This window comes from Chelonia mydas, chromosome 10, assembly GCF_015237465.2.
Source record: "Chelonia mydas isolate rCheMyd1 chromosome 10, rCheMyd1.pri.v2, whole genome shotgun sequence".
Taxonomy (NCBI): domain Eukaryota; kingdom Metazoa; phylum Chordata; order Testudines; family Cheloniidae; genus Chelonia; species Chelonia mydas.
The window spans coordinates 74,737,824-74,763,440 of record NC_051250.2 but is presented as its reverse complement, the minus strand read 5'-3'; the positions used below and the strand labels follow the sequence as shown (position 1 = coordinate 74,763,440).

The 25,617-nt window shown below is 40.8% G+C and overlaps 1 protein-coding gene across 3 annotated transcripts in view; it reads left to right on the top strand.

Moving 5' to 3' along the window:
- Positions 1–25,617, top strand: part of IGF1R (insulin like growth factor 1 receptor) — a 278,513-nt gene that overhangs the window by 192,451 nt on the left and 60,445 nt on the right. For all 3 annotated transcript variants that reach the window (XM_007053524.4, XM_037910757.1, XM_037910758.1), the window contains exons 3-5: positions 19,735–20,047; positions 23,431–23,576; positions 25,201–25,345. In XM_007053524.4, coding sequence (XP_007053586.2) covers positions 19,735–20,047; positions 23,431–23,576; positions 25,201–25,345 — 604 coding nt within the window. The remainder of the gene's footprint in view (positions 1–19,734; positions 20,048–23,430; positions 23,577–25,200; positions 25,346–25,617) is intronic.

Genomic DNA, 25,617 nt, shown 5'->3' with positions numbered 1-25,617 from the left:
CTTGACCTCTGTAACCAAGGGCATCTGCAATCTGTTGGCTGAATGTGAACCATGATTGGGAGGGATTTGAATTGTCACAATGTTTACTGCAATATGGTTGGGAACTAAAACGATAATGCCTGAGATTTGCATTTCTTGGCAGTGTTTCAGGTGTGCAGGTGTTTGTAGGTGAAGTGAGCTGTAGCTCACGAAAGCTTATGCTCAAATAAATTGGTTAGTCTCTAAGGTGCCGCAAGTACTCCTTTTCTTTTTGCGAATACAGACTAACGCGGCTGTTACTCTGAAACCTGTAAGTTTAGTAATTTCTAGGGCAAACAAAGCCATGTACAAACCCTGCATGCAGCCTGTGCTAACTGTAACTACTGGTTACATAATTTGGTGATTATCTTTCTGTATAGTTTAGATGAAAGGTGGATATCACCTCTTCCCTCATTCTCGATACCCCTTACCTCTGCTAAACGTGAAATATGTTCACCAAAATGTTACTTTAAAAAAACCAAAAACCTGGAAGTATGTAGGTTAAATTGGAAAGCTTGTCTGGAAAACAGTCCCAAAGCTTGGAGTTTTACAGCACAGTTCAAAAATATTATACAGTGTGCGTGAGTCCCTCTCCTCCTCCCCCCCCCCCTCCCCCCCCCCCCCCCCCCCCCCGGAGTCTATTACTTCACAATTTTAAAAAGATATGCGACACCTTGCTATGCTCAACTCATCAAAGAGACTTTTTAACATTTCCTTCCTCCCTTATTTGGATAGAAGGGAAAATACTTCCAAATATGTTTTATCAGTTCTCTCAAAGTGAATAGCACTCGAGCCCCCTGGGATAATTTTAGGTTTTCTTCTTGCTGAATGGGAGGTGACTTCTTTAATAGCTTTTAAAAAGTTTGTCTTGTATACAGACATGTGCAAAGCGATAGAAAGCAGAATTAAGCCAGTAACTTTATTGTGTAAATGGTGGAAAGGACTAATTTTTCTTACGAGCACGTGACGCATGAGAGATGCTTGTTACCTTGGCAGCTTTGTTGTTAAGTAAAACACAATTTAAAAAAATAAAATAAAATAAAAACAAAACACCTACACCCTCACACTGGAAAAAAAAATGGTAAAACATCCTGCTTCTGTGTACATAGAAAATCTGCTGTATGACTGTATACTTGGAGCAATGACCCTGATCCTAGGATGAAAGGGAAGATGAGCTGGGTGTTTCCCTTTTGCATCTTCATGATGAGAATTGAATTTACAAGCAGTATAGAACAAGTATGACCATGGTGGCAATTAACAAATGATGACTTCAGTCCTTGCCTTTTATTTCAGGATGTTATAATTGTTTGCAAAACATGTTCTGGTTTTCTGTCGCTTGCTAGTACTTGTTCTGAGTGCATGTAAAACACAAACAAACCAAGTGGGATGGTTTATGCCAATTCACAGCAACACCTCTTCTAACAGCTTGTGTTTTAAAGGCAATGCTTTAGGATGCTCTGTTGAACTTTGAAGATAGCAGCTGCTTCGGCTTAGTATCCAAATCCACCTATGTTGCTCTACATCTTTTTAATTTTTTTTTCCTTTTTAGAAAGGAGTTCTAAAACATTCAATATATATGTTTTGTGACTTCGGGATAAGGCATCTGAAGGAAGATTTTATGTTTACTAAATGGAAACTTAGTCCATGATTTGTGTAGACAATGCATTTCTTGTTTTAACGTCTTTGTTACTTTACTGATCATAATTTCTGTTACTGGGTAGGAGCATTTAGACTCTGTCCTAAGCATCCAAAACTTACAATTCTCATGATATGTTAAACTTGTTGACTCCTAAATAAAATAGTTTGAACTGGAGTGCAAACGGACTGCTTTACATTGTGGACTTTTTGTGGAAATTGCCTTAGTTCTCATGCCCAGGCTAGAGCGCCAGACTCTGGTTTAGAAAAAGAAAAATGTTTGCCAAGCTTCCTCTCCTTGTTTTCCATTTTGTGTTGCAGTGGTGTTCTCCACTGAACTGCCATTTCATTCCAATATGACAGCACAACCTAGTTGTCACGCTGTTTCAGGGTGACTTTATATTGGCCTTGGAAACCTGGTAAAAATAGTTGTTCTAGTTTTGTTACTTACTGCAGCAGAATGGGAATGCTAGTCCTTGGTGTAAGTGATGATATTTTATCTCATTATGGTGTCCATAGTAGGATCCTCCTGTAAGATTAGACCATTTTAAGGAGTTATGAGGAGGCAGTAGTGGAATCCCTTTGTATACCGGCGTCTTAAAATGCACCAGCATAAAACACTCCTGGGGGAATTCTGTGCCAAAAAATTAAAAATTCTGCACATAATATTTTAAAATTCTGCATATTTTATTTGTCAAAATAACATAATATCACTCCAGTTTCAATTATTTTGGTAATTTATTTCAAAATACCTCTCAGCAAGTGTGTCTGTAACAATACAGACAACAAAAAAGATTCAGGAAATGTTTCTAGACAAATCATTACTAGGCATATTGATTGATATAGAACTTTAATAATTTGTTTAAACTACAATGAAGAAATGTATTTCCCGCACCCCTCAGAAGCAGTGCAAAGGCTTGGGGGAGTTGGGTAATGGAGGAGTTGAGGGAGAGGGAAGTAATTTCTGGGAAGGAGCTTGGGAGGGAACCTGGGGGGTTGTTGGGTGTGGGTGGGAGAAGTATGGAACAGGTTTTGGGGGGGAAAGGAGGAGGGATTGGCTAACCCTAACCCTCTCCCATTCAGTCAGGAACATCTGCCTCTGTCTGCATGTGTCCCTGCACCCCCATCAATGTTCCCTCTAATTTTTTCCACCCATGTGCGGAATAAATTTTGTTATGTGTACCAAGGTAATGTGCGGCTGTGCGCCACCAGTAGAAACAAAAAACCTACATATGATATATATAATTTAAAAAGTTACCATAGGGATAATTGCTCCAGCCAGGACAATTAAGCATTTTAGAACTCAGTGTTCAAAGAATTAAATTTAAGTGTAAGAGAGAAATGAAAATTATGAAATGTATAGACCAGTCAAAAAACTAAAATAACACACTTTGAAAGAATAAAATTACAGAGAATATATGTGCATTGCAATATATGTGAAGAAGTAACCAGTGTGTGTGTGAGAGAGAGATTGTGTGCTAGCTGCCGGGGAAGTCTCTGAGAGACCGTACACTGTCTCTTTAAGGCACTCCTTCACCCGAAGGCATGTTCAGACCTCAGAGCAGCTGCAAGTTCTGTCCCCTCTACCCTGCTCTGTGGAGTTGGGGTACAGGGGCTGGGGGAGGGCGACACCATGATATCAGCACTCTCCTTTCCCCTCTTTATCCCCCCCACCCACCCACCCACCCGCGCTCTACACAGCCAGCAGGAGGGTCCCGGGAGCAGCTGCAGGAGCAATGTGCCCGGCTCTGCCAATCAACTGCATGGAGCCGGGCAATGTGCTCTGCCAATCAACTGCATGGCACTTGAATCTCTTCTGGGCGGCTGCCCAACCACGCAGTTTACAGGGAACATGGACCCCCACTCCCATTCAGCCCATGGCTCAATGTTATCACCCCAGTAGCTCCTGTTCCCCCACTGCCGTCTGTCCCCCCCACTAGCCCTTCTGAACCCCAGTCTGTGTGACCCCACCCCCAGCAGCCTCGTGTGCCCCGATCTATCCACCCTTCCCCCCCTATTCTGTCCCTCCTCACCTGGCCCTGGGGATTGGGAGCTGTGAGGAAGGCAGCCTCTGTCCCCTCCCTCTCCATTTCTGACTTCTCCAGCTGGTGAGAAGGTGCCCCCTCTGCCAGCGCCACATCAGCTCCTGGTGAGCCAAAGATGTAATTGCAGCTTCCCTTCACCTCCCCATCAGAATCAATTATTCTGCAGGGGACATTGCCACTGCGCAAGTGCAGAATTACAGAATTTCCTCGAGAGTAATAAAAGGAGGAAGGGATTATTACAATATTGATAACTACACAATCCCCTTAGCTTTCAACTACTAGGAAAGATGGTCTAATGCAGAGGTTCTCACCCTGTGGTTCGTGAACTATGTGTAAGGGGTTCGCAGAAGACTTGGACTGAAAACTGACCAAACAGAATTCAGCTATATATACAGACAATAGATTTCCAAGGGGGTCCGAACCTTCATTTTATATTTTCTAGAGGTCCACAAATGAAAAAAGGTTTTCAACCACTGGTCTAATGTATAGAACAGTGTGCTGGGACTCAAGATGTGAATTTAGTTCCCAGCTCAGCCACAGACGACTTCCTGTGTGACTTTGGGCAATCTACCTTGCCTTAGTTTCTCATGTGTAAAATGAGGATAATACTTCCCTATTTTACAGGGGTACGTTGAGGGTTAAAAATTCATAAACTGTGAGGAGCCCAGATGCTATGGTGATGAGGGCCATGTAAGTTCTGTGTTGTGTTTTGAAAGGCCTGTGAATCTTTCATACTCTTTTAAAGCCACTTTTGGTTGTATCCAGTGCTTTGGTGTTTGTGAAATTTCACTCACTGAGAAATCTGCTTGATGAAGCATTGAAGCTGCTCTGCTAAAATAAATATGAAAAGGTGAAGTGTGTAGCAACAGCTGTACAGTGTTGGGTTGTAAATGTGTCTGTACTGTAGATGATGTATCAGTAGCATTGATACATAGTCCAACACCAGTTAGGCATGTAATTGCCCAGAAATGGTCTCTAATACCAGTTTTAAGAGGAGCTGCCAAACCCACAAAACTCAGGGCCTCTCCCTCTGAATTTGAACTCCACTTGGACGAAACAGCCCCCAGTTTGTTCCTCCGGGACACAGGCCTGCCTTGTTAGGAAATCAGTGAAGTTTGGGAACCCACAATACCTCACATAGCTCTGTGTACAGTAACAGTGAGTGGAAATAGGGCCATAAGCATGAGCAACCAGACGAGTTATAAATATAGAATACTCTCTCAATTCCACTTTCGTTAGTCATGGAAGGACAGTGAGAGTTTTATAAACTTATAAGGAATATACAAACAGATCTGAATTTAAAATAACTCTGTATAATTTTTTTAGTATGTGAAAAGAATATTCTTTTTTGAGACCATCCATGTAAGTATCTGCCATGGATGGTATAAGGAACTTTATTTTTATATGTTTATGTCAGTGCGACTCGATCTAACAAAAAAGGTACTGGAGGGAAAATGACAAGCATGAAGCTCTTGCTTGAAAACAGAGGAAAACGGCTTTTTTTTTTTAACGTAAGTATCAACTTTCAAAATACAAATTCCTTTTTCTTTTCTTTTGTAAACACCATCTGATGTCTTTGCTGGCCTCACAGCAGCCACTGAGCATTGCTGCATTAGCTGTGCTGCAGAGTAGATTTCCTGTCAGATACAGCTTAACTGTTCTTCGTTTGCCATCAAAAATTCTGTCTGGCTCTCCCTAATCTGGTGGTGAATCTTCAATACAGGAAGGGATTTAGGAAGCCAGAAACAATGCTATGATTTTAAAATCACAGTAGAAATGTTTTTTCCCCCTCTTCGTTTCCTCAAAAGCATATGTATGTGGATGTACGTAGTAAGATGCAATATATACCTAACGGGGGTGTGTGCGTGCATACGTAGTTTGTGTATTATATATTAAGTGTGACTATATTATCCACACTTGCATCTTCTGGGTGGTGGCAATAGAAAAGGGTGGCATCCTTCTTCATTATATTTAATTGTGTAATCAGCAGTGCAGAAGATCTGCAGTGCTTTTATCCTGTATAGATAAGAAATTTCTACAGATGCAGCTGTCTAAATATAGCCCCTGAATGAGGCAGTGTTATCTAGTGGTTAGATCAGGGGACAAGTTGAGGCCTATCTTGTATTTCCACCACATCTCCTGCCTAGCTTTTCTAGTCTTCCATGATTTTGACCTCTCTTTCAGTAGAGACCATTCCTTCAATATGATAGACGGGGTCAGCAGCAAAAAGATGAAGTGCTCCCCCACACCCAGCAAAGGCAGCTCCAGTTTTGAGGTGGTATTTAGAGCTAGTTGGAAAGTAAGATTTTTACTGTGAAAAATTTTGACCAACTTTTTTCATTTTTGTCAAAGAAAAAAAATCCACAGAGAAATGTTTATATTTTGGTGAAATATCATAAACTGAAATATTTTCATAAATAACAACACCACGGTGCTTCATGGAAGTTGTAGTTCAGGGGCTTTATATGCCCATTCTCCTCTCTGGCCAGGCTAAATCTCTCATGATACATCAATTTCTCCCCTTCAGGTGAAGGGAGGGAGGCATGCCATACGATCACTGACCATGGTGCATTATGGGAGATGTAGTCCACCTGGAGTTCCCATCCCAAAAAAGGAGAATAGGTGCATAAGGCACCCACATTATAACTCCCTTGAGGCAGTGAGACAGTATTTTGAATAACAATACTTCAGTATTTTGAGAAAATATTGAAATTTTCCTTGGAAAGCCGCCTCTTTTGTGAAAAACTTAATTTTGTCTATAACCCAATTTTTCGTCAAAACAGTTTTGGCAGAAATTTTTCTACCAGCTCTAGTCTAATACCTTTTTGGAATGGTGGAGATCAGAGGGATCCCAAATGACTTCTTATTTTTCCCTTGAAGTATTTTGTGCTGTTGGAGTGGGATAAGTATGTATTGCTTGCAGATTTCACATGCCACTCAGAACCAGAATCAGAAATCTTTTGTGGGAAACATTCAAGACGGGATACCAGAATCCAAGCCAATTCCTTAAATCTAGAATCTTGATTGTCTAAGCAAATTAAAATTCACAATACAATTTGAGCTGCTTTCATTTATTAGCCAGATTGGCTGCAAATGATAATATACTGAATAATCCTAGCCATAACTACCTTCTCTGGGGCCTAAAGGGCATGTATATCAGAGAACGCTGGAGAGAAATCAAAGATGTGAACAAACACACATCTTTATAATCATTAATGCTCTTTTCAGTGGGAGTTATTCGGAGTGGGTGAGAATCTATCAGAGAAGTCTCTCAAGGATGCATGCAAATTGAAACACTTGCTTTCTTAGTCCAATGTTTTTTATCAGGGATGAAAGCTCTGTTCAGGATGTGCAAATAGGCTCCCTGCTCCAAATGATAGGCATTCCGGCCATCTTGTTCTTTTGATGCTGTGATGCTGGTAAATCAAGTGCCAGCTCTGGCCAAGGCCATAGGTGTTAACTAAGAACTGATAAATTCGTAGCTGGAAACCAAACCACCTGACCTGTTAGTTTTGTTCAAAATAGGAATTAGTCTTATAAAAATGTATTTAGTGTTTAGACTCTATGAAAGTCTTGTAAGTTGCTGCATGCATTAATCTCACTTGCAATGTCTGTATTCCATGCTATAGGAAAATATGTAATTTTTGCGTTAAACTTTGAAAATGTTTGCTCTGTACTGGTGAACCCAGGAACGGGAATTGTCATCCCTTCTACCACCCCCTTCTCCACTCCCCAGAGGAGGCATACCTAGATTAAAGGGGCTGTTAAAGAACATTGCAACGCAAAGAATTGGTGAATGGCCCTGTCAAGCCTTGGAAATGCTATGTGCAAAGGAGCTCATCTCATGGACTTGAAGACTAAATGTGACCTGTTTTATCTTTTACAAGAAAATTTTTCATCTATTTGAACTCTCACAGGGCCAGAGAGTCTAAATTGAAGCAAGAGATCCCCCAGAGTCAACCCTGGGTTTGCCCTGAAAGACATTTCAAATTGACAGATCACTGCAACTCTGTCACTCTTAGCATTTAGATGGCAACTCATTGGTGTGTATATGTTTGCTTGCTTTAACCTGCAAATAACTTTTAGTTCTTTGTTCTAGTTTATTACGGAACTGACTATAGGTGTTGTCTTTGATGTAAGACTGATTGACCTGGGGTAAGTGACTGGTCTCCTGGGACTGGAAGCAACCTGAATATTTTGAGATTTTTGGTGGAAGTGACAATTATTACTAAGTCTGTCTTGCCTGGGTGGTAGGATAGACTGGAGAGTCTCAGCGGACTGTTTGTAACTGTGTGGTAAAACTGATATAGTGATTCAGGAGTTCACATTTGATACTGGGTTGGTGAAATCTAATTATAGAACATACCACCAGTTTGGGGTATCTGCCCTTAGGCAAGCAGGCACTCATGGTACTGAGCCACTCCAGACAGTTTTTTTTTTAGTTTTGTAGGATGAAAAAACAGACCCTGCTTAAACAACTCAAACAGCCACAGTTAAGGACCATAAAGTTAGAAGATTGGCATTAAGTCTGAGGAGGAAATTCAGCCTTGTCCTTTCTCCTTCTGGACCAGTTCAATCCACATCAATTTAGTGTGTGAGAATATACTCATTCTGATGATAGAATTTCAACAGTTTTCTCCCTCCTCTTCTTTCTGTCAACTATGCCAGTGAATTTATATTAAAAAAGAATGAAGAAACTATCAGCATGTTGTATTCAGATTGCTTGAAGGTCTTGTGAACACAGGGTGATTTTCTTCTTTGTCTATATTTATAATGGAAGCAAGATTGAGAACAGAAAATTATTCCCCAACTCATTCAAGAAATAGCTCTATCTTTCTGTGCCTGCCAGAAGCTGGAACTGGACAACAGGGGATAGATCATTTGATAATTACTCGGTTCTGTTCATTCCCTCTGAAGCATTTGTCACTGACTGCTGTCAGAAAGTAGGATAGTGGGCTAGATGGACCATTGGTCTGACCCAGTATGGCCACTCTTACGTCGTTCTTCATGATTATCAAGAATTCAGCCTTCTATTTCTCATAAGATACGGTCACCGTTCTTCCCATTTCTTGCAATTAAGGGGAAATATTTTCTATACATGTCCATGTTATTTGGTACATTCTTTTCTCCTTAAGTGTTGTAAAAGCTCACATGAGTTTGTATATCAGTTACGTCTGCATCACTTGGATGATTTATAGCTGAAAATGTACTTCTCTCCTTACAAACCAGTAGCAATTTATAATTAAATTTAGGAAAACAAACTCTCTCTCTCTCCTTGATATTCTCTCTGGGTCTTTCACATCTTGCATCTCATTTTGAAGACAACTTATTTGGTAACTCTGAGATATCAAGCCAGCTTTTAACCCTGCTGTTCCACTAGTCAAACGAGTGGCCAGGTTTAAAAAAAAAATTGCTCTGTCGGTGGGACCTAAAACAACTTTGACTGCTATTATTTTCTGCTACTCTCTATTGTCCTTATTCCTCGTCACCCACCAAATGAACAGGAGTGCTGTTATCAATGTGGCTCTCTCAGCTGCATGACAATAAAATCTTTGTAACATATACACCCTCATGGTGTATATACACTTGTAGTTTTATTGAAAGTTCTCTCTCTTATACAGTAGTTGGCATTATTCCTGGTTTTTCCCCCCAGAGGAAATCTGTCACTTTCTAAATTGTATCAAACTTCATTTATGTCACTTAGTTCCATAAAGATTAAGTCCATTAGCGTATCTTACTCCTGTTCATGCATGTAGTGAATGCTCTGAAATGAAAGCAGTAGAGAATGTCTCAGAGTTGGTGACCTTTTCTCTACAATATAACATTTCTTTTTTTTTCTTTCTAGCATCAAAAGAACTACATAATTTAGGTCAGTTTGATAATGTTATCAAAGCCCTCTTCCTCCTTTAAAATAAATCTGGAATGAGAGTGGTATCCTCTCTCCAGCTGGGATTTTGCCAGCTGGTGACTGATTTATATTCTGTTCGCTTGCTATATATTCATGAAATAGTGTGTCTCTTGCCACCTGCAGCATTTGAAAGAAAGTCAGACAAATCTTTACTTCAAAAAAGTAGAACCCCACAAATATATATTGCTTGCAGCTTGGATCCCAATAAATGATATCCTTTTTTCCTCATGAACCCTTCAGCTTGTTTAGTTCAGTTTAGAGATGTTTTGCTGTAGTCATTTTTTTCCCTTGCACTGTTTGGGCATGTCTGTGGTGTATCTGGGAGTTAGCCACCCATTCCGAGTCCACAGTTCCTGAGTCATTTCTGGAATTTCAGGTGTTTATTTAGGGGTGTTAGTAGATTTTAAATCGAATTGTGAGCAGCTTTCCCTGAGGATAAGTGTTGATTTCTCTTTGTGCAAAGTCCTGTTTTCATCCATGCTGATGTCTTGATTAGTGTTCTGGCTCACCTTTTCAGTAGGAAATTTCACTCTTCCTTGTGGAGGAAATGTGTATAGAGCAGTGTAGCAGTCAACATAAAACATTCCCAAATAACTTGTTTCCCTGTATTGTAGATAGAGTAGAATTGGCCAGGAAACCCAGTATATGCTTGCATATGTGCCTTGGTTCAGTTTGTGTGGGTACTGATTTGTTCTGGCATGGGAGGTGACTAGTTTTTTTTCCTCTCTCTCTCATATGCATGCCATTGTGAGCCTTATTGGTAGGGTGACCAGATGTCCCGATTTTATACGGACAGTCCCGATATTTGAGGCTTTTTCTTATACAGAAGCCTATTACCCCCCCACCGTCCTGATTTTTCACACTTGCTGTCTGGTCACCCTACTTATTGGGCAACATAAACTATTTTGAAAGAGAATGCAACTCATGCTGCCTGTTTTCATTGTTAAGTCTTGTTTGTACCAAGGTGGTCACTGGATACAACATAATTGGGGGAAATTGAGCAACTGTGCTACATACTGGTTTCTTCTGACTGTCGTGTAATAGCTATTTTCATCACTTAGATTTCAGTTCGTTTCAATTTGTAAATATGAGCTGAGTTGCCATACTGCTCCTGGAACTTCGTAACAACTCCGAACGCCTCACTTGCGGGATTCCCCAGGGATTGGTAGGTTTATTATGCCAGCTAGTGTGCCTGAATATTCTGGTCACTCAGACAAAATAAAATGGGATTAACAGGCACGTGTCGTTTCTTACTGTAGCTTGGAAGCCTGATGTCTTTCCCATGTAGCAGGTTTGATGTGGGTTTGTGGTGAGGAACTAGAGAGTCTGCTAGAAAAGCAAGCTAACAGAGTCATCACAGTCATTCCGCTAGTGGAAATCTATGTTTAATTGAAAGAATCTTTTTTTTTTTTTTCCCCCAGAGCTAACTGTCCTTTATTTTTAGGCAAGATGAAGGATATTGTTTTTGTGAGGCATTTGTACTTTTGTGGGATTATGAGCCATAGCAAACAGCCTCCGATTACTCAAAGGCATGATTATCTGATGACTACACCCCTTTGAAGTTATCTTATTACTAAAAGCTACTCTGAGAGGGGAAGGGAAGATAATATCATGTAGGAGAACTATGAGTGACATTGGTGACATTGTGCAGGGTGGTGCACGTATCTTTGCAGCAGTTCTGGCAAGATGTTTATGCTAATGAATGGAATTCCAGGTAATGCACATTTCCTCTCCACACCATTGGCCTCGATTCATGGCTGCCATATTGTACTTGTAGTCAAAGGGAGAACTTAGAGCTCTTTTAAAGAAAAAATCTTATTGTTGAGTGATGCTAGACTTTTTTAAACCCTATATCCAGTTCCTCTTCCACTTCTATTATATAGGGAAAGAGAAACTGGAATCTATAATTGGATCTGAGCACTTCCATTAGGCTATGGGGCAATCCAAATAATTTTTAATATGGTTTTGCTGTTGGCCATAAAGGGTGTTCAACTTTCCAGCATGCTTACTGTTGTTGAATATTTGATTTTTTAAAAAAATACTGCTTTTAAAGGGAATGTAAATGCGTGCTTATTTCAGACTGCTTCTGCTCACAAGTTGATAATTTGTGGGGATTTGGGATGTTTCCATGCATATACACGCTTTATTCAGGTCATAGGGCACATTATAACTCTGACAAAACTACCTTGCACAGAAGGCGACTGGATGTAATTGTACTGAAATGGAACTGGTGCAGGAGGAGGAAGGTGCTGCCTGGGACAACTTCAGAATAGTCTGAAAATCCTTAAAAAGGTTTGTAGGATAAAATCAGGCTGGTAACAACTAGAACATAAACACGGAAACATATGGTTCTCAGTGGAATGAAGTTGAGTCAAATATAACTCACAGGCTGTAGACTGAATGCCCTCATCTTACTACTTGGCCTAGAGTTTGTATGGACCGTTCCAAATATTTTGCAAGTGGAGACGGTTGTATGCAAACTGGGGATTTGAAGAGGGAGGAGGTAATCACTCATAATTCATTGCAACAGCATGGTTTTGAGAGAAACCTTTAAATAGACCTTGGCAGGTAATTTCAGACAGTGTTGAATTGTGCCTTACTTACCAGAAAGGAAAGGAATCTGTTCAGCATATGGGTGCCTGGTGTTGTGACACTTCCCTGTCTGTGGATTTTTCCTGAGACAAGTGTCTGGTTTAGTCACTTTGGTGAAGGGAAAAAAAATTAACAAGGCAAAAAGTGTGTTGCTGTAACCAGATCATGCTCTTGCATAGCTATTTAAAGCAAAAATGTTCCCTCTTCTGGAGATGCTGTACCCATGGTTTTGTGCTGGAACACGTTATTGCTTGTATATAATGAGTATATCGACTTATTTACATGCTAGATTTGAGATTCGGCCCTGGTTGTGAATCGCTGGAAGTGGGTTTTCTGGGTAACGTCCCTGTCATCTCTGGTTAGCTATCACCACACCAGGTAAAAGGCATGAATGTCTCCCGAGTGCTCTCTTTGCTACATTTAAAAGCCAGTTTTTCTTTGAAACGCTCTCTAAAGTTAATGCTGGGGTGTTTTTTTTTTTTTTAAACCCTGTCATTTATAGAAATTAACATTCAAAAACTACCTGCCTTTCTGTCTTGATTGATAGATTTTGACAGCTAATCTTTACAACGGTTGCCTGGGATAAAATGTTCTTTCCTCCTCAGTCCCTGTTCAAAACTACATTCTTGTTCTTACTTGGATGGATTTAAAAAAAAAAAAAAGGGAGAGAGAAAAGAAAGGAAGGATTGAATATCATTTTACAAGGAGAGAAAGAATCTTTAAAAAAAATACTTATCCTACACTTGGCAACCTTCTGCTGTCCTGCGTGCAGCTGGCATGACGCCAGCCTTGGCAGAGGCTAGGGCCTGCATTTGCCAAGCAGTCTTCCTCCACTTGCTGCATTTTCACTCCCTGTGACTGGCTGTTTATTCACCCGATTACTCTATTTCAGCAGTGCTGAAGTCATGGCGTCTTGGAAATGATAAGAACACTTAGTCTGTCCAAACTGTAAAACAGCCATGATGTCAGAACTCTCAGAAAGTGATCTCTGAGAGCTTTAGCTTAGTGTACACTTCAAAAAGCTTGAGATATTGGATGTCGGAGAACTTACTGCTACTTTTAAAAAGCTAAACAATCCAAAAAGGAGCTGCGTTAATTTTTTTTTTTTTTAAATAAGAGTAGTGTGCTAAGCTGTGTGTCTTGAGGATTTTTCCAGCCTTGCATCTGTCTGGTTTTTTTCATTTGTGTTTTTTTTTTTTTTTGGGGGGGGGGGGGGGTTGGTTGGGAGTGGTGAATCCTCAAATCAGAATGTTTTATAACTTATCTTGGCTTTCTGTAAAGTAATTCCCCAATATGTGTAAATAGAAGTTGTTCACAGAACAAGTAACTTTAAATTGAGTGGTGTCAATTCCATGTTGTATGCATAGTGATCAGACTGACGAGACAGTATTTTAGAAAAACTCATGTATTTTGTTGACTTGGAAATGCCTTTTCTCTCAAATTTCTTTGAGTGAAAGGGAAAGGCTAGGAGAAGTAAACATTTACTGTGATTCTTTCTCTTTTGTTCTATACCAAAGTTCTGTATTGAATGACATTTTTTGGGAGTAGATTGGCTTTCTCTTCCAAAGCTTTCCAATTTTGGGAAGTGTGCTGGCTGCTTAGCAGTTCACACAGCAGGTATATTGGTTGCAGAATTCTTTTCAGAGTTGAGGAGGAGGAGGGTGGCTGGCTGTTAACAGGTGTCATGATTTAAAACAAAACCTATTACAGGAGGTTGGACACTAGGGACCCCAATTAAGTGGCTGACAATAAATTAATGCATCACTCAAGTACTTCTCAGAGGCCTGAAGGGAACATTAGAACATCTAGTCTGATCTCCTGCATATCACAGACCATTAAATTTCACCCAGTTACCACTGCATTGAGCCTAGTAACTTGTATTTGGTTCCAGCATGTCTTCCAGAAAGTCATCCAGTTTTGATCTGAAGACATCAAGAGACAGTGAATCCACCACTTCCCTTGGTAGTTTGTTCCAGTAGTTAATCAGTGTTAAAATTAGTGCCTTATTCCTAATGTGATATTGTCTGGCTCTCACTTCCAGCCCAGTGGTTCATGTTATGCCTTTCTCTGCTAGATTAAAGAGCTGTTTAGTGCCCAGTATTTTCCTTCCCATGAAGGCAGTTATTCACTCTAATCAAATAATCTCGCCGTCGTTTTCTGGATAAGCTCAGCAGAGATTGAGCTCTTTCTCTCTCATTGAGTCATTTTCTCCAGACCTCAGATAATTTTTGTGACTCTGTTCTGTATCCTCTTGAATTTTTCCACATCCCCTTTTAAAATATGGACACCAGAACTGTAAACAGTATTGGTCTCTCCAGTGCTGTATACAAAGGTAAAATCACCTCCTTACTTTTCCTCACTACCCTTGTTTCTACATTCAAGGATCCCACTAGTTTGTTTTGCCACAGCACCACACTAGGAGCTCATGTTCATTTGTTTGTCTACTGTGACCCCTAAATTTTTGAGTATATGACATATACACAGTTACATTTATCAACTAAACTTGTAATCTCATCAAAGAATTAAATCAGGTTTGTTTGCCAAGGCCTGTTTTCCATAAAATCATTTTGACTGACATTATACTTGTGTTCTTTAATTCCTTATCAATTGAATCCTGGATCAGCTTTTCCATTATTTTGCCCATTGTTGATTTCAGGCTATTTATTTCAACCAGCCTCCTGGTGGTCTTTTTAAATATTGGCACAACATTAGCCCTTTTCCCATCATCTTTAATTTCCCTGGTATTCCAATATTTATTATAAATTAATATCAGCTGGCCAGAATTCTCCTTAGCCAACTCTTTTAGTAATCTTGTGTGCAAGTGTCCAGGACTGCTGATTTAACAGTGCTTATATTTAGCAGATGTTGTTTATGTTCTCCTTAGTTACTAATGGACTGGAAAGCACTTCATCCTCATGTGATCCAAGTATTTCCTCCTCCCTTTTTCCAAATACAAAACACAAATATTTATGGAACATCTCTTCCTTTTATGTATCATTAACAACAATTTTGCCATCTCCAGCTACTGGTGGGACTATACCAGGGATCAGCAATTTTTGGCACGCAGCCAGTCAGCATAAGCCCCTGGCGGGCCAGGCCGGTTTGTTTACCTGCTGTGTCCGCAGGTTCGGCTGATCGCGGCTCCCACTGGCCGCGGTTCGCTGTGCCCGGCCAATGCGGGCTGCGGGAAGCAGTGTGGGCCGAGGGACTGAACAAGCGGCGTCCCAAGTTTGGGAAACACTGCTATAGGGTGACCAGATAGCAAGGGTGAAAAATCGGGATTGGGGAGGGGGTAATAGGCACCTATATAAGAAAAAGCCGCAAATATCAGGACTGTCCCTATAAAATCGGGACATCTGGTCACCCTACATTGCTACAGCTTTTGTTCCCAATATACTTTAAAAAAACAAACAAACAAACCCTCTTTTTTTATTGTCCTTCATCCTGCCAGCCATGGATTTTTCCCTGATGTCTTTAGATTCTCTCATCAATTAATATTTAATGCTATCCCTTTCCTTCTTTTCCCCCAATTGTATTTTTTTGTTTCTAATTGCTGCATTCTTTTAACCACTGAATTAGGATGGGCTTTTAGCCAAAGTTGCCCTCTTGGTTATGGAATCGTAGCTTTCTGGCCATCTGACAAATTGGTCTTAAAAAACTTGTAATTTTAGTTAACGTTTTACTATATTTTTCTTCCCAGTCATGTTAAGTTTGAAAAACTTGCTTTTTAAACAAAACCAACTTTTTAACAAACACTGTCAGAATAAAAAATAGTATAACACAGCTTTGTATACCCGTGTTACTGTTTACATCTTTGTCTTGTACATTTGTGTGGTTTTGCATGCTTCAACTATCGCCTTCATTGATAAGGTTTGGTGGATCAGCTATGAGATGTGAGGGGAATCCTGTTCATGTGCCAGTTTATCCATGAATGACAAAAGAATTGAGGAAATGAGAAGGTCCTTCCCCTGGAGTGAAATAATTTAGACCTCTTTATACTATATTTATCTGCACTGTTTATGCAACAGCCTTTGTTTTTGGTAAATGTCTCTGTCCAATTAAGAACAAAAATCACGTGGCTCTGCTTTGATAAATCTAATCATGAACCTTGGTCATGGAGGCGTTTTTTCTTAGCAGGATTGTGAACTGGAAATCTAGTTAACACACTAAATCTAAGTTTTGGCACCCACGCTGAACAGCATTCCATCTGCTGATGAGCCATATGGCCTGGGGTTTTTCAAGAACTCCCTCAATAATCCTGAATATTCTTAATATTTTTATACATTAAAATGAGGCACAGTTTACAGCAGTCTCAAACAAGGCTGGCATCGGTGTTGCATTTACACCACTCCAGAAACCACAGGCTTTTATCCTTGTTCAAGTTACAGTAGTACCTCAGAGTTATGAACTGACCAGTCAACCACACACCTCCTTTGGAACTAAAAGTACGCAATCAGGCAGCAGCAGCGATTGGGTGGGGGGAAGCAAATACAGTATAGTGCTGTGTTAAACATAAGCTACTAAAAAAAAAAGAAAAAAAGAAAAAAAAAAGGAAAGTAGCATGTTTCTTCTACATAGTAAAGTTTCAAAGCTGTGTTAAGTCACTGTTCAGTTGTAAACTTTTGAAAGAACAACCATAACATTTTGTTCAGAGTTACGAACATTTCAGAGTTCTGAACAACCTCCATTCCCAAGGGGTTCGTAACCCTGAGTTCTACTATATATCATTCATCTACAGTCAGTGTACACAAGTAGTAATTTTTTTTATTTCTTGTTTTTACCTTTTAGTGTAAGGCAATTATTTTATTTGTCTTTCCTGCAGAAAATACATATTTGGGTGTATTAAAAGGTTTTGCATCATTTATCAATAATGGTCTCTTCATCGCTGTCCTTTCTTTTAAGAGGAATCTATTGTGGGATACATTTTGGTCTGGAGTCAGAAATATTGCATATACAGAATCGAAGTTCCCTTTTACAGTGTAATTTAGGCAGAATTGAAATGCCATTTTAAGGAGTACCTTCCATTGAGACATTCATAGTCAGCTTTCTTATGCTAATGGTGGTGGTGTCCACAAGCTCCCCTGCAGTGAAGACCCCATCAGCATTTTCATTATAAATACCAATGATGTTTGTACTGAAGTCTTTTTTTTTTTTTTAACTTTGAAAAGTGACTGTAAAAATGACACCTCTCTCTTTATGTCTTGAGTCCTACCTGCCTGCGTAGCGACTAAAATACATTCTTACTGTGTTTTATTCCTGTTAGCACTGCAGAGCCATTGTGCAGGCGAGAGCTCTGTCTGGTGCTGAGCGTCAACAGCAAGTTTACTAAGTTCCCATTCGTTTCTCCTTTGGAAACCCATTGAAAGCAATGGGTATCACAGAGGGCATAACTTGAAGACGAGGGGGCTAGTCTACACTGGCAACACTGAAGCGCTGCCGCGGCAGTGCTTTAATGTGGCTTGTGTGGTTGCGGCAGAGCGCTGGGAGAGAGCTCTCCCAGTGCTCTTAAAAAACCCCACCTCCAGGGCGTGGGGAGGGGGCAGCTCCCAGTGATGGTGCATTGTCTGTACGGGCACTTTACAGGGCTGAAACTTGCTGCACTCAGGGGAGGTGTTTTTTCACACCCCTGAGCGAGAAAGTTGCAGCGCTGTAAAGTGCCAGTGTGGACAGGCCCCGAGGTTGCACTGGTAATAAGTGAGGACAGAATTTTCCCTGAAGAATCAGTATTCCTGCTGCTAATTCATGAACTAGAAAGAACCCAGCTTGGCCCTTGGATCCCAGGCTAAATGTTTAGATCTGGCAATTGGGGGGGGGAATCTGTAAACTCGAGCATAGTTCATGCAGAGACCATTGAGAGTATAAACATGGGATTCCACAATGCCATTATTACAGATAAACTTTTCAGAGTAGAACCGTACATTAAAGCTGACAGTACATATTCCGTCATAGCCAAGGCTTGGCATACAGTGTCTAAATCCTGAAGAAATAAGTGAGGGGTTGTGCAACAAATTTTTATTTTGTATTGTTGTTTGTTATTTATATTATAGTTGTGCCCAGTGGCTCCAGTTGTGATTGGGCTCTATTGTGGTGGGTTCTGTACAAACACGTTGGAAAACATGGCCTCTTATCCCAAAGTACATACGATCGAAGAGTGAGATCACCTCTTGGGTTCAGACATTTTTCAATATGGTAAAACATCTTTATTTGTAAGCTGAAAATTTGCAGATAAAGTTTCACAGATCATGTTGTGTGCAAAGCTCTAGGAAAAAATAAATTCTGAACTATCCTGCACGGGTTGAATGTAGTTTTCTCTTCCTAAATAAACTGTAGTTTAATTTACACCCGAGCAGAATGTGCAGCAGATTTGAGGGAGGGGAAAAGAGAAATATACAGGATGGAGTAGAATCTGGTACATCATCTTGGGAATTTCTCCGTATCTATTGTTGAGTGGATGCTGCATCCTTGTCACGTACAGTGTTCTCTGCGTGTCTGGTTGTACTCTTTCTAGTCATGTAGTTTGGTTAAACTTTCTTGTGTTGATTTGCTTGGGCTCCACTGCAGTCCTACTACTGAAACTTTTGTTTTATGCTGCTGTTCCTGATACTGTTTTTTAGCTAAGTTAGAACATGGAAAACAGTTACCTAATGAAAACCAGATTTCCTATCTTGTGTTTGTTTACAGAGCCTCTGGCATGTAGCTAGCCTGGCTTAAAGGCCATAAAACATTGTAATCAAAGTGTTGTTGTTACATAAATATAAATGCTGCTGCTTCTTTTGATGTAACAATAGTAAGGCTGTCTCTTGAAGATCCTGCTCTTCGTTCATTTTTTCCAAACCCAGTGCCCACACCTGCAGATTAATGAGTTTTTAAATAAATATGCTTTTCGCGAATTTATGTCCTACTAGTCCGATATTTGTTAATAGGGTGGAAGTGTACTCTCTTCAGGGGAAAAATAAGAAGTCTGTGAGTCCACCATATATGATGTGTAGCATCTGTACTTTATTAAATCCAATTCTGCATACATAAGCAACATAGGGATGCTACAGTGGGGTCAACCTAGCCATGAGTGCTGCAGTATCGCAGTGCATTATTGTACGAATGTAATTAAGTTGTTTAAAGGGAGCTTTTTTGTTGCCAATAAAAGACCAGTTTGAAATACAAATTGGAAAGACAAAAAACCCTCTCAAAAACAATAAGTCAGCACTCAAAAATGTAACCATAATACCAGGGCTATCAAATGGGTTCCAGTCCTCAGTTGTTTCTGTTATCCTTATGTTGACATTGCTTTCAACAGTTTTGCTCATTACTTCACTGGCTCATATTTTAATGTAAATCTGGGAGAAAGATATCTCCAGGCGACTTGAAAACTCTGAGAAAATGAAATTTACTTTGCCAGCCTCCCAAGTGTCAAAGTTTTCAAGGGTTGCTCTAGACCCAAGGGGATATGAGCTCACAGAGTGTTTACATTGCTGCTTTTAATCTCTCTATATTTTTAAAAGGCCAGTTGTTCAGTCTTCCCTTACTCTTTCTTTGCAGTGTGCCCCAGCGCTTGTGGCAAACGGGCTTGCACAGACCAAAATGAATGTTGCCATCCCGAGTGCTTGGGGAGCTGCACTGCGCCCGACAACAACACGGCTTGTGTGGCCTGCCGCAATTATTACTACGAAGGAATCTGCGTGCCCACCTGCCCACCGAACACCTACAAGTTTGAAGGCTGGCGCTGCGTAACTAGAGACTTCTGTTCCAAAGTCCCTGCTACAGAGATAAGTGACTATGAGAAGTTTGTGATCCACAATGACGAGTGCATGGCAGAATGTCCTTCTGGATTCATACGCAACGGGAGCCAAAGGTAAAGGGAATACACAAGCTTGCATTATTATTCATATAATTCCCTGCGTGGTTTTAGAAAGATAATCCCCCAGTTCCGTGGCATTAACTGTCTAAGGGCCTGATCCCAGGTGGTGCTGAGAATCTTGGTCTCCCGCTGGTATCAGTGGAGATACTATGGTCAACACCATGAGGATGAGGCCTTTAAACTAGACAATAGCCCAGTGAAAATGGCAATAAGGTGGGCGGGATGGAGATGTTGAAGAGATGCCATTTATCAACGGAAAGGAGATTCTGCTCTTGGAGAGCATTGCCACACAGAGCAGATTGTAAAAGTAGTTTTGTTTCTCATGTTAACTGGTTGTTCACTGACATTCTGACTTTTCTGTGCACGTCTCTTATGTACAGTCACGTTCATTGCAGCCTTTAGGTCTCTGCATTTTCTGGTTCACCATGTTTTTCCTGGAAAATGCCAACACTACCTCAGTTCAGAGAAGTAATATAGTAGCTGCCATGCTATTTTATGACTAGGGCCCTACCAAATTCACGGTCCATTTTGGTCAATTTTATGGCCCCAGAATTTTAAATTAGTCAGTTTCACATTTTCAGATGTTTACATTTGCAGTTTCATGATGATGTAACCGTGGGGGTCCCAACCCAAAAGGGGATCGTTGGGGTTGCAAAGCTGTTATTGGGGGTTGCAGCATCGCCACACTCACTTTTCTGCTGCCTCCAGAGCTGAGCTTCCTGCAGCTGGGGGAGATAGCCAAAGGTGGATCTGATTGCCCCCCCGCCCCCTCTTCCCAAAGCAGCTGTGCAGGGGAGGAGGAAGGTCCTGTCCCTCCCCAGCTCAGCCGGGACGAGCAGCTAGGAGCCCCTGGCTGGGGCACTCCCAGCAGCACGGGGGAGATGAGACACATCCCCAGCTCCGGGAACCTCTGAGCTCGCCCCAAGAGCGACCATGCGGGGAAGAGGAAATCCCGTCCCTCTCCAGCACGGCCAGGACTAGCAGCTGGATCTCAGTGCATGGTAGAGACCCTAGCTGGGGCGCACCCAGCCCTACCCTGTCTTCTCCCCTCCACTAGCTAGATTTCATAGGGGAGGTCTGATTTCACAGTCCTTGACATGTTTTTCATGGCCGTGAATTTGGTATTTTTGACTGACTGACTGTTGTGGGGAACTGTTTTTTTACAGGAATATTACTCTGATTTTTGTTAGTCATATTCCTGGAATTTAAAGAACTTGGAGTGGTAGATATGTTGTTGGTATGCTCACTTTGCCAGTGAGCAAGGCAACAATCTTAGTTGCCCACCCAATGGCACTAAGAACAGTTATTTCCTAGCAATTGCTAATATAGAGGAATTCTTAGTACTGTGTTGAAAAATGTCTCCATATAAATGGTCTGTATCATAGTTTTACCTTTATTTGTGCAGGTTAGTTTTGTTCAAGGGGTGGAAATCTCCACTATTTGCTTTATAAAGCTAGAGAACGAGAGAGTATCGTCCAAACAAACATCTTCCTAGGAAAATTTCCAGTTCCCATTTAGATGCAAACAGCATTACTCTTTGCTAGCTTGAAGCCAGATGTTTACCTGAGAAACTGTTTCCCTGTTGTCTGGCCTGAGCTTCTAGTAGCGGCTGTTTAAAAACACTCTCATAAAACAGTATAGACACAGCTTATCTTATCATAGTTTTGTGTTCAGCTGCAAAGGCGGAAAGGCATAACTCAAGGCCAGTGAATGTTTTGTCCCCCAGTTTCCCAGAGCTGGTATTAACCAACAGTTGCAAATGAGGTGTTTCTAGCATTCTTTGTACCCTTAGTTGAATGCCTCTTGCATGTCTTCAGCTCTTAAGCACATTATTCTGTAGCATTTGAAATAGGAGCTCATGACTAAGAAATGAAAGCTCCTTTCTTCCATTACATCAGTGCACATGTTTCTCCAAGCTGAAGAAGAAAGTGGGTTCAGTTACCCTTTAGTTAACAAATAACAAATCCATGTTTACCAGTGTGCTGTCAATGGCCTTCCTTTTCAGAGCTGGGGTTGAGCTGTAGATCATGAAAGCTTATGCTGTAATAAATTTGTTAGTCTCTAAGGTGCCACAAGTATCCTTTTCTTTTTCCCTTTGCTTGTCGTCTGTTCTCCCCTTCCCCCCCCCCCCCCCCCCCCAAAAAAAAAAAAAAGGTATAATGTGAATATAAGTTAAAAACCACCAGTACAAATGCAAGATGGAAAAGTGGTGAAATAAAACAAAGGAATGATGGTTATATTTTATCTGGAAGGAAGAACAATCCCATAGTGTCACAGTGGTGGCAGCTCATTCGTACATATTGAGGTTAGTAGAGGGATAGCGCCTATGATAGAGCTCTCCTTTTTTTGGTTCCTGTTTGCTAGACCTGAACTTGAAACTTTGGTGAGAAGGGGTGGAGGAGAATTCATGTAAGTGCTCACATTCCCGCCCTCGCCCCAGTTTTACTACTGAGCTATTTCAGCAGGTCTGGGCTGGAGTAGGTGGTCACTGTGGAATTCTCTCTCTCTTTTTAGCTCTTACATATGCAGCTGAGGTTTGAGTTTTCCAAAGGTGCCTAAGAGAGTCAGGTACCGGAGGCTTACCACCTTAGGCTCCTGTGAAAACTCCAGCCTAATTTCGTTAGCAGAGATGATCGCTAGAGAATTTCTTAGAGAGCCACCAGTGTCTGAGAGAGGGCAATGACTTTATCTGTATTCTTGAACATTTGTCCTTCAGTTACGCTGTACTAAGTGTAGGAATGCAGCAATAATGACTTGCACTTAGAATGCCCTTCATCCAGAGGGGTCCCACAGCATTTCATAACCTGATTTACAGACTGTGTGTGGGGAGTCCTGTTGCTCACCGCTCTATTGCAGCTACCAGGATGGTGAAATATGGCAGCAATTTAACAGCTAGCCATGGGGCTTGTAGAATTAACACTACACAACAGTTTAGGACGGGAAGTGACTAGGAATAGCATATTCTATGCAACTGATAGAGTGGTGAGATTGAGGTTTCTGTTTTGTGCTCAGTTGCACCTTACAGCAATTTTTCCAGTCCTTTGATACCACCTTTAAAATACAAATTGTGACACCATTTTATTAGGACAATAACCTCATTAGGAGATTTCTCTAATAACCATTTTCCCTAGGGCCCTTATATATGAGGGTCATGTCTGCTCATAGAACCCATGGAGTCCTGGGTGCATGAAATATTTGCTTCTCTGCTGGGTCTCTTCTGAAAAATGGCAGCTTTCCTCCCAGTTTGAGAGATTTGTGTTTTGTTAGGTTGCAGATAGAGAAGTTCTTGCTTTCCAAACAATGCAGCAGCAGCAGTCTGTTGTGGATTGAGAACCATGTGTTTTTGTTTATTTCTGGTCTCCCTTCCTTCTCAACAGTATGTTCTGCAGCCCCTGCGAAGGGCCTTGTCCAAAAATCTGTGAGGAAGAGAAAACAAAGACCATTGATTCTGTCACATCAGCACAGATGTTGCAGGGATGCACCGTCCTCAAGGGGAATCTGCTTATTAACATCCGCCGTGGGAGTAAGTAACGTTCCTCCTGAGTGGAGTCTTCTGTGAGGGTCCTTTAACTTTCGATTTGCTCTTCAAGTGTATCAATACACACACAAAAAAAAACCTTAAGCAGGGTCTTCAAGAGGATTGTTTGCTTTTTAATGGCGCTCCTGCTGCGTTAAGGATTTCTGCTGGAATCCTCAACATGGCGGCATTCTCTGGCATGTCTGTAGACCAGGTATTCAGCCAGTGGCAAAGCTCTCCTCCTCGTGCATGAGATAATGAAAACCCCTGTTTAAGTTCTAACACTGCTCTGCCCAACACTCGTTATTACTGTGTTGGTCATATCTGGTACATGTCCTAACGTAAATGAACTCTGGATACGATTTGTCAAAGCAGTGATTCATCAGCTGGGAAAATTCCAACGGATGCTGGGCTTTAAAAACCATTGTAAACTTGGTGGTTTGAAATATACCTCCCTATGCATTCAAAGGAGTGTGTGGGGTGGAGTGCCTTGAATTTTTGTGCCTGTGCTAGATAGATTGAATTGCCTATGAATACCAGGGTTGCTCCTAATAACCAAGGGGGTTGGAAACAGTTGTATGTGAATTGTTTTAATTATGTGTTTCACATGTTTAAGTAGAATCTTAACTTTTGCAGGGAGATGGTCTGAAGAACTTTTGTTTAAGTTAACCCATTCAGCTCACCCACTCTCTAAAGTAATTGATTTTATTCCTGTGACGCAGTGACGCAAGTTGTGTCTAGTTTAATGCTTAGATATTATCTCAAAGAATTGAAGAGTATTCCTAATCTACACCCTCCCAAGTTATTTCAGGTGATTAACTGGCCACATGATATCCAGGCTGTACAGCTGTGCACACAGAGCTTAATTAAACGTTAGTGTCCTGCACAAGGAGCAAACACCCGGCTTCCACGGTCCTTGCCCATTTTGGAGAGTGCCTCCTACACAACGACCCTTGTAACTATTATACAAGCTGTAGAAAACCTGACTCTGAGTCAGCCTAATTCCATGAGGATGTTATGGCTTTACCTTCATTCCTTCAGCATTCCAGGAGCAATGGCTGCTTAAATGATGTAGTTATATCTACTCTGTTTTTTAAATTGCCAGTGACAGTCCTGTGCTTTGGAGATTAGTGTCCTTGCTGTTAGTTGAGAATAATACTATATCTCTGTGGGGCTTCTCTTAACCTCCAGTCTGATGCCATGCTCTTCAGTTGATCATTTCAGCCTGATCTAATGAATGAGCTTTACCTCTGTCACAGAGAGTAACAGCAGTTGCAGTTTCACAGATGCCTAAATTTACAACTGCACATGAGTCTTTTCAGTCTTGCCAAAAGGTTGGCTGTTGAAAGCTCTGAATTTGGTATTGGCACTCGTGTGGAATATTCATGCAAAGGAAAGCATATCAGTAAGAAAGTTATAAATGGAGTTCTGATAGTGCCTTGTTTTGTGCTCCACCTGTCTGCCTGTATAGGTAAATAATGATACGTGCTGGTCTCCAGCAAGATGAATCTTGATTTTGTTTGCAAAAGCAGTGAATGTAATAAATATTTATTCTGATATGCTAACCATGCATTGAACAAAATGCTGAGATAAACATGTATGAACTATAATTTCCTTTTCTTTAATGTAGACAATATTGCTTCTGAGCTGGAGAATTTTATGGGTCTGATAGAAACAGTAACTGGGTATGTGAAGATCCGCCATTCCCATGCACTAGTCTCCCTCTCTTTCTTGAAGAATCTGCGATATATTTTGGGAGAGGAACAGTTGGACGGGTAAGTGTTCAAATACAATGAACTAATATTTGTAGAGGCAGCTTTGCTTTAGCAGAAAGCCATGGAAAATAAGTCTTACCATGAATATTTTGTTACCATTTATTTAGTCTTCACCTCCACTAATATGCAGTATTTGTCTCCTACTGAGCAACCATTGTACAATCATTCATTTGATCCTCTTGCAAGCAAGTAGTGGGATGAAGATTTTAAAGATATATTTATGCTATCTGCTTTCTCTTGTAGAGAGATTTTTTTAGGGAGATGTACGTTAG